Genomic DNA, 9,395 nt, shown 5'->3' with positions numbered 1-9,395 from the left:
CAACGACATTAACTTAATTTGTATATTATCAAGACATTATGGTATCTGTTGATCTAAGCAATAGGCCTACTTAGGTTTAAGAAAAAAGGTCCTAGACTTAATACCTTTGCAATAACAAAAAATAAACACCTTGTGGCATGTGTATATAAATAAATCCCTTTTATTTTTAAAATCATTGATTGGCTTGTTTAAGCTGCCTCGACTAGAACTCCCCATTTAAAAGAACGGTGTACTGCTTTTATGGCCGTCAGTTGGACATTTACCCCTTGGTCAATCAGATGTCTTCCCTGGGCCAATCAATGCTTCGAATTGATTTGTAAAGCATGGGCCATTTTGGTGAGTGCATATATTTTACTCCTGATATCACCATCTCAATGTTCAGGGCTTGTGCACACACTTGCATGCGTGCGTTCATCTCAATCTGATACAGTATTGTCCTCAAATTAGCAGGGTCTTACAGGAGCAGACCTGGACATGGCAGAGAAATCCATATTATCACATAAAATGTACACAAAACTTGTGTAAGATTGTTTTCTCTCAATTGCTAGTCATATGCACACACACAACACCCCACAATCGCAAGCCATACAGACGTAGCTACACGTCACAAACGCACGTCATACAGACGTACCTGCAACTACACCTCACAATCGCACGTTATTTAGACGTAGCTACACATAGCATACCTGCAACACACGCAGTCATAAAGCTGGCACAGTGTCCTACGACCATAGAGCGTAGGATGTACTTGAAGATGACTTTCTTACGGTGGGGCATCAGCACGATGTAGCAGCCCATGATGATGCCGACACTGATGAAGTTGGCGAACCCACACAAGGCGTAGGTTGTGATCACCTCTGATCGTTCCTGTAGTCAAACGGTTTTTTATACTGTGTGTACGACAGAAATGGTATAACTAGGTAGGAGGCTTGTCTAATTAATTAGTGAGGCGACGTTGCTTATCACAAGGGTCGTTTATAAATTACGTCGCACTTTTAACCGAATTAATCCCCTTCCCTTCATCAAAATAAAATAAGTTTTTAAGTGTATTAATTAGAGTGGTCCAGGTTGTGCCTTACTCCTACATCTGGTCGTAGAATTCAAATCTCCCCTCTCTCAGGAGTAGGCGTCATTTGTTGAGGTTTCAAGTATAAATTATGTTATAATTAACTATTTGAGGAATAATAAGGCCTACCAACTTTATTATTATTAGGCCTACTAGTGTTAATTTTCTTTCACTCCAGGCTCCCATTAAATGAGTAACCTACTTCAACGCTGATCATGAGACAGTGATACATACGGACAGGAACCCCCGGGTCAAGGTCATATTCCAGCCATGTAGAAAGACGTCTCCCGTGCCGGGGTCGAGCGTGTAGTCAGTCAAGTTTTGTGACATGTAGTCCTCATAGAGTTTGCGGTTTTTGCGGTAAACGCCCAGTTCGCTGTAGGCCACAAGTTCGTTGATGAACACTTTGATGCCCAGCAGTTCAGCAACTTGTCTCCCGTCATCCACATCCACGCCCATGGATAGAGCCAGTGGATAAAAAAGGTAGGAGCAGATCCACTGTTGGATGAAAAAATATCGTGGATATAGCAGAAGGATCAGAGGAGAGTACCCTAGGAACGGTTCGTGTAAGAAGGACAGATGGTATAGTATTAGCCTACGAGTAAAGACACCTTACAGCGTGGGCATTTTGAATATCTTGAAAACGAATTGCGGCGTTATTTCCCTGAGCTAAAAGAAGAAGAAACTGCGCTGACCGGTAATCTACTCTCTGCTTCCCTTGATGTTGCCAGCATTTTCGATGAATCACTAAATTAACTCTTGGAATTATTCTGCGGTGATACCGTGTATAACGAAAAGTATATGAGGGTCGCGGTCACTTAGTTTCTATAAAAGGGTGTCGCTACTCGAAAAAGATTGGGAACCCATGCCCTACAGTATCGGCCCGTTACTTAACATTAAAAAAATGATGCACATTCAGCAGTGACTCAACTAAAAATATTACGTATATATATATATATATATATATATATATATATATATATATATATGCCTATAAGTATATATAGTGTTTATATGTCTATATAACGACGATACATAAAGATTTTGCAACTGCTCTAGCATTGTCTTGTTCGCCCAACACAAACAACAATGTCATACTTGTAGTGTTAGACTCTTGATGCCCACCAGCTGCCCCAACCAGCTTAGTGTAGTGTTGATCATCTTCATAAAGCTGAACACGGCTGTCGCGTTGGCCACTATAGATGCAATGAGAGTAGTGGCACTGACCGCGCCACTAGAGGCCGCGTCGATCACACTTCGGAACCTGACACAAGAAAGGGTCAAGTACACACCAATTTACAGTGTATGTCAGCTATCATACAAGAACGGAACAAGTACACAATTATATCCAGTGTATGTCAGCTATGATACAAGAACGTATCAAGTACACAACTATGCCTAGTGTATGTCAGTTATCGTACATGAAAGGATCAAGTACACACCAATTTACAGTGTATGTCAGTTATCGTATATACACTACCGAAATATCGTATGATTAATCTTCGCCAACTTTTGTTATTTCTCAACTATATCAAGTATTGCCACTCATTTTCACACTTACCATTATATCCACACTTACCTATGTAGCAAACGTAACGATGTAGACAAGCTCACCTTTGTATCCAATGGAACAGACCTTACCAATGGAACAGACCTTACGTTTGTAGCCAATTTTAACTTTGTATCCACGTTTACCTTTGTATCTACGCTTATCTTTATATCCAACGCTTACCTTTGTATCTACTCTTATCTTTGTATCCAACGCTTACCTTTGTATCTACTCTTATCTTTGTATCCTATGCTTACATATGGACTAATGATTACCTTTGTTGCCAAGCTGACCATACCTTCTTGTAAAAACCAGCTCCTGGCCAGCCCCTAGAGCCTTACGTCTGCTTGTTTCTGGGACTGCCAGGTTGGCCAAAGATAAAGCAGCAGGAGCTGACATCACAGAGGCTGCCAGGAGATGATCCGCAGATATCTGATCAATAATTTAATGATGATTATCCCTATTTTTACAAACCTCAGATATTTAATCTATATCTGTATGCGAATCATCCATCTTTCACATATCTACTGACATCTAATCAATAAATTAATAGGGATTATTCCCATTTTTACAAACTTTTATTTAACGCACTGTCTCTGTCTGTCTGTCTAGTTCAAAACGCCCGAGCGTAATTTCTAACTGACAGATACGGTTTGTAGTTGGTACATGGGTCAAGACATAAAGACAATGCAACATGACATTTCATTTGACTTAATTTGTTGCCTAATTATTTTTTTATGAATTAATTAAAACTGTATCCATATTAGTAGGCTGTCTTATCAAACTATTCCGGACTATTATACACGCGTCTTCAAGTTTATTATGTGCGCAATGGTTTTTAATCATGCAACTCTATTGTAAATTTAAAACATTTAAAACTGAAAAATAATAATAAAAAACGTTTAAATAACAAGCTTTTATGTAATAATGCACTAAAAAGTAGAAAATAATTTACACACTACTATTTAAATAACTATAAAGAAAAGCGTATGTTACTTTAATATTTATTGGATACCTTTACTCACATTTAGGAACCCACGCTTTTCTTCATAGTTATTTAAATTATAGTGTATAATTTATTTTCTACTTTTTAGTGCATTATTACATAAAAGCTTGTTATTAAAACTTTTTTTTAATTCATTTTTTACATGTTTTATTTAACTCACTGTCTCTGTCGCCAGTCGTCAGTCTAGATCGAAACGCCTGAGCGAAATTAAGGGCACTTCTAACTGACAGATAAGGTTCAAAGTTAGCACGTGGGCCAAGACATGAAGACGATGCAACATTACATTAAACTTGACTTAATTGGTTGCATAATTAATTTTATGAATTAATGAAAATTTGCACAAATTAGTTGGCTGTCTCATCAAACTCTTCACGCGTCATCACATTCATTAGGTGCGCAATGGTTTTTAGTCATGCAACTCTATTGTAAATTAAAAATATTTTCAGTACTGAAAAAAATTCATAAACAAGTTTTAATAACAAGCTTTTATGTAATAATGCACTAAAAGTAAAAAAATAAATTATTACTATTCAAATAACTATAAAGAAAAGCTTTGGTCTCTTTTTAAATATTAGTAAAGGTATCCGATAGATACTAAAGTGACCCATGCTTTTCCTTATAGTTATTTAAAAAGTAGTGTATAATTTATTTTCTCCTGTTTAGAGCATTATCACATAAAAACTTGTTATTAACACTTTTTAAATGATTTTTTTCACTTATATTATTTCATGGGAACTATCCTTATATTTCATATATTATCTAAATCTTCCACCAATACCACTTCTACAGTCATCACAACTAAACAACGCGTTACGCTACATTAAAAGTGATATCTTTATTATACTGATAATGAATTAGTAGGTATTTTTTTTAATCCACCCACCCACATTTTTCAAAGAATCACAGCTCACCCCAAATGCGATGTATAAACCAATGGCGCTTCCCATTACTGTGGACATGGCGCTAGACATAAAGCAATGGATCTCTGATGGTGTCAGGTATTTTAAATATGGCCTCAAAACTAGAACAGAATCCAGCTGAAAAAAAATATCACAATCAGCTTACACGTTGATTAAAAAAATATGCTTAAGTTATGTGTTTCTTCCAGACTTTTTTTTTCTGGGGGGACACGTCGTCGTCCGCCGTCCCCCTTTCCTCGAAGAGATGCATGGTAGAAACACTGCTTACGTTGAAATAATTTATTTCAAATAGTACATTCTAAGTACATTCTAAGTAATAAATTTCTAAAAAATTCAGCCGTTACACGAGTAACTGATTAATTAAATCTTACTGGTCCCATGAAGATGTTGGCCGAGGCATTGAGTGATTCAGCGGGTGACGCGCCTGTGCAGAACGCCAGAAACTTGCCCAGTATCTTCAGCAGGACGTGAAGCACCCCCAGTTGTTCAAGGACAGATAAAAAGGCCATGATGAAAATGATGAGAGGGATCAGCTAAGGAGGAAAAACATTGCATTTACCAAAATTGTTGTTCCAATTAGTAGGCCTAAAAAGAAGAAAAAACATTACAAGTACCAAATTGTTGGTCCAATTAGTGGGCCTAAATAGAAGAAATACATTGCAAGTACACAAAATGTTCAGTTTGTAGGCCTACATTTTACATTATGTTTCTGTATAAATAGTATAATCAGTCTTTCCTAATATTATTGAAAGTGACTCTGGGTCGTTACTTACATAAAAAACGAATCCGTTGGATTTGAGATCAGTCCCAAACAAAAACTGCCCGCCTTCATTGGAGAACGAGACCAGAGTGGTGACAACCTCCCCCACCCACCGGAATATCTGCTGCACCTCGGGGACTCGCAGAACAGCCAGGGCAAACACGTACTGCATCAACAGACCAGTGACCACTGGCCGCCATATTATCTGGGCAAAACAAACAAAAAGTAGTAATTTTTTAAACTTGACGACCAACGGGGCTGCTGAAGTAGAGTTCACCTGTTTCTGTGTCCTAGGCATATGAAGGGATAACGTAGCCAGCACAATCTTAGAATCACCCTTGTGTCCAGCACTCTCGACATACGAACAACTCATTCAACCACCAAACATCCAACAACCAGCTTCCTACACGGTGGACTAACGGATACATACACGTTCACAGACGCACCGACAATCATAAACACATAAACTAGAAGTCAGACATCGACATAAACAGACATAGAGACAAACAGACACAGACGCATATTGCTTAGTATTTACTTTATGAGGATGTGAGGAAGTGATGAAAAACGTCAGCAACATGGCGGCCATGCCGATGAGAGAGACGAGGTTTTTGGGACGGACCATGACAACTTCTGTCACCAATGTAGCCACTGTCGCCACAACACATGCCAAAGCTGTACATCTGAATATTCAAATGTTTTTTCCTTTAATCTTCAAACAAGTGTGTTTCTTTTTAAGAAACCAATTCCTTTATAAAACGGGCTTTTGAAAAAGAGGCATTATACATTTTTAGTTGGAATTTATGCTAGTGTATTTATTTTGCTTTCGTAAATTTTCTATGTCTTGTTTTTTTTAAAAAAAAAGACTGAATGTCATTTTATCTAGTATAGGGCTTACTACTAAAACTCAACTTTGTTTACATGCTTGAATATTTATTTGTTTTTTTTTTGTTTGTCTGATTGAATACTGGAGAGAATCGGCGCTAGGTGGAGAGCTTTAAAATAGTATGTAGGTAGAGAACAATTTTTGTTTTCAGACAGACTGTTAATCACACATTTATTTAAAGACGTCAATTAATTTATTGATTTATTCATTGGTAGATTAACCACATTAATTTTAAATTTTTCAAACAATGGCTATACCTTGACTGAATAGTGACGTCACATGATTTGTTTATTTTTTAGTACAATAAGATGGCGGCTTCCATCACAGACTTTGTAACCCATTTAAAAGTTTAACGCGTTTGAAAGCTAATGTTCTGTCGGCCATAACTTTAACAATACATCCGTTTGCTGTTTTTATTACGTTCCAACAGTTATATAAATTTTCAACTGTCTTTTTCATTTAGTTTTTCAATAAATTTCTCTAGCTCTACAATCTGTCCAAGAAAGTTATCTATTTATTTCTAGATCTAAATATCAGGTGGCCAAGAAAGTTATTTATATATCTAGATCTAGAATCTAGGTCAAACCAAAGATTAATTAGATACAAACCAAAGATTAATTAGATGAAAATACAATCCATTTTATAATCATAATACATTTTTTAGTCCTTAAATGTTTGATATAAATCTTTGTGATTTATCTATCTAGATCTAGATTTATCTAGCTAGAATAGGTCTAATGATTAGAATCTAGAAACTAGATCTAGCAAGAGTTACGCGAAAAATAGACTCAAGACTCAAGCAAACGAGTCGTAGAATCTAGATCTAGATAATTCTATCTAGATCTAGATAATTTCAGACCTTCATTATTTTATATAAATCTTTGTTTGTTTAGCTATGTAATTGGCTAATTTAAGATAAAATTTAATTTGAAAGTTAGTACTACTAGACTTAGATCTAGATCTATGCGCGTAAATCAAGTTGTATAAGGAGACTCAAAGTATTAAACTATACTATAAAAAAAAACATAAGTGACGTCACGAGTTAAATAGCTAAGTTGTTAGTGTAATCGGCTTTCATGCTGGTGGCACGGGTTCTAGACAAATACGCCAATGTTACATTTTTATTTTTCAATTTTTCAATTTTTTTTTAGATGTGAATGATAAAGCTGCCTATCTGAACTTGGCGGGATACAGAGCAGGTGAAGTAGAGTTCACCTGTTTCTTTGTCCTAAGCATATGAAGGGATAGTGTGTTCAGAGACATGCTCGGCTGAAATCGTTTATTTAAACGATAAAATCATGTTGTCTGAGACTTGGCGGGACACTGGGCAGGTGAAGTAGAGTTGATTAGGTCACCTGTGACATCAGTATATGAAGGGATAGTCCGAAATAGGTGTTTTTAAAAGATAAAAAACATCTTTTTGAATGTAGGGTCTGGTTTTTTGTGACGATAAGTGACAGACGTAATGTTTTTTTATGGATGACCCCCGAAACCAACAGTTATCCAAGGGATGACGGGTAGTCTAGTATTAATTAAAAGAAAGCTGAAAAAAATATAATCTTTTTTGTTTTAGTTAAAAAGCTAAGTTGTGATTGCTAACTTAATTAAAGTGTTTAAATACTAAAAATTCTAGATAATTAGTACCGTCTGAAGCGTTTTAGAGCTACAGGGTGCTTGGAAAACAACTTGCATATCTTTGACGTCACACGATCGACAGGCAGGTAACGATAGGACAAGGCAAGGACCAGGATAGCTGTCAGGACAATAAGTCCTGTGGATGTGCTGTCGCTGTGGTGGAGGTACATAGCGTACACAAAGTAGGAGATGTACAAGAGCAGACAAATCACGTGACGTGCCTTCTTCAGGGCCGAGCCTCTCTCTCGGCACAGCTTGAAGCATCGGCTTCTGGCAGCGTAAACATGAAAGGTCAAAGTTCGTGTTTTTTCCGTCTCAATGTCCGTCTCACTCTCGCTGCTAGAGTCCTCCATCTGCTCCCCTTCTGCTATCTGTAACATTTCTATCTCCACTAATTCGTAGCTGGCATTAGATGGCTTCGGACTTTCATGAAGTTTCTGACTCATGTCGTGAATTTCAGTCGGAGACTCCAAATTACAGCCAGCGACTTTTTGATGTTCTGCTAAAGACTGTCCATCTAGGATCTGTTGTTGATGTCCGGCTAAAGACTGTCCATCTGGGATCTGTTGTTGATGTCCGGCTAAAGACAGTTCATCTGAGATCTGTTGTTGATGTCCGGCTAAAGACAGTTCATCTGGGGTCTTTTGTTGATGTCCGGCTAAAGACCGTCCATATAGGATCTGTTGTTGATTTCCGTCTAAATCTAAATACCGTCCATCTGGGATCTGTTGTTGATGTCCGGCTAAAGACTGTCCATCCAAGATGGGATGTTGAAGCCCAGTGAAAGACGGCCCATAAGTACTAGTCTGTTGATTGCCGACCAAAGTCCGCACTTCTAAATCTGGATACTCCACTTGTCGATTTTCTGTTTTGAGATCAAATGCCCGCAGTCCATCTCCATGGTAGTCGTTTTGAGGCATATCGAGGTTCAAAAGCTGACTAGATCTATGAACATAAAATTGTCTAGAAAAAAAAAGGCGAAATAATATTAATAAAAACTCAAAATGATATGCATATTTTGCCAAAACAAAGAAAATATCAAGTTTTGAGTCAGGCATAAGGACAACACAATTGAGTATTCAATTGCTTATCAATGAGAGGATGAAAATATCAAACGAATTCTTTACCTCTATGATGCAGTGTCGCACCCGTGGTTGGTGGAGTAAGAGAAAGGTGCCCCTGGCAAGAGAGGAAAAGTTAGGATTTTTGTCCCTATCTAATCTTTGTTAATACTCTTATTTTCCAATAAAAAAATTACAACATATTTACAGTAACAAAATTTACATACAAGTGATAGGTTAAAAAAAATTACAAAATGGCAAATATGTGATGGATTTAAACTTGATAAATAAAAAAACCAAAGGAAAAACCCAAAGGGGGAATTATCATAAGCTGTTGAATACAACAAAAAAACCATAAATTACAAAGCAGTAGCAGAAATGGATTACTATACAACCAAAGTTCAATAATAACCTAAAGATGTTAGATTACCTCTTCCCTGCGTAGTAATGTTTATCTTAAATGCCTTGCATTTTAATAAGGTGATACTTATCCAAACATCTGATGTATCAAA

General features: G+C 36.9%; 1 protein-coding gene across 3 annotated transcripts; it reads right to left on the bottom strand.

The window, feature by feature from the left end:
• Positions 1 to 159: 159 nt before the first annotated feature.
• Positions 160 to 9,395, bottom strand: LOC131946577 (sodium/nucleoside cotransporter 1). 3 transcript variants are annotated; one of them, XM_059307436.1, is made up of 12 exons: positions 9,314 to 9,395; positions 8,950 to 9,001; positions 7,832 to 8,785; positions 5,840 to 5,984; positions 5,315 to 5,506; positions 4,913 to 5,074; positions 4,533 to 4,658; positions 2,914 to 3,047; positions 2,165 to 2,330; positions 1,301 to 1,564; positions 687 to 867; positions 160 to 468 (listed from the first exon to the last, which is right to left on the bottom strand). In XM_059307436.1, the coding sequence occupies exons 3-12, from the start codon at positions 8,740 to 8,742 to the stop codon at positions 455 to 457; spliced, it is 2,295 nt and encodes a 764-aa protein (XP_059163419.1). In that variant the 5' UTR covers positions 8,743 to 8,785; positions 8,950 to 9,001; positions 9,314 to 9,395; the 3' UTR covers positions 160 to 454. The 3 variants fall into 3 exon arrangements, with proteins under 3 accessions (XP_059163419.1, XP_059163422.1, XP_059163421.1); XM_059307439.1 differs by having other exon boundaries at positions 7,832 to 8,767; XM_059307438.1 differs by lacking the exon at positions 8,950 to 9,001 and having other exon boundaries at positions 9,314 to 9,393.

This window comes from Physella acuta, unplaced genomic scaffold (genome assembly GCF_028476545.2).
Source record: "Physella acuta isolate Inbredline_101_S28 unplaced genomic scaffold, ASM2847654v3 ptg000563l, whole genome shotgun sequence".
Lineage (NCBI taxonomy): Eukaryota > Metazoa > Mollusca > Gastropoda > Physidae > Physella > Physella acuta.
Note: the sequence above shows the minus strand (reverse complement) of the source record. Positions and strands in the feature narration are given on the sequence as shown.

Excerpts from the sequence above, each read along its gene's own strand:
- LOC131946577 (XM_059307436.1), bottom strand. The coding sequence starts at position 8,742 with ATGCCTCAAAACGACTACCATGGAGATGGACTGCGGGCATTTGATCTC. Across the intron at positions 5,507-5,839 it reads CTTCCTCACATCCTCATAAA|ATAATATGGCGGCCAGTGGT; the intron begins GTAAATACTAAG and ends TGTTTTGCCCAG. Across the intron at positions 2,331-2,913 it reads GAGCTGGTTTTTACAAGAAG|GTTCCGAAGTGTGATCGACG; the intron begins GTATGGTCAGCT and ends TTCTTGTGTCAG.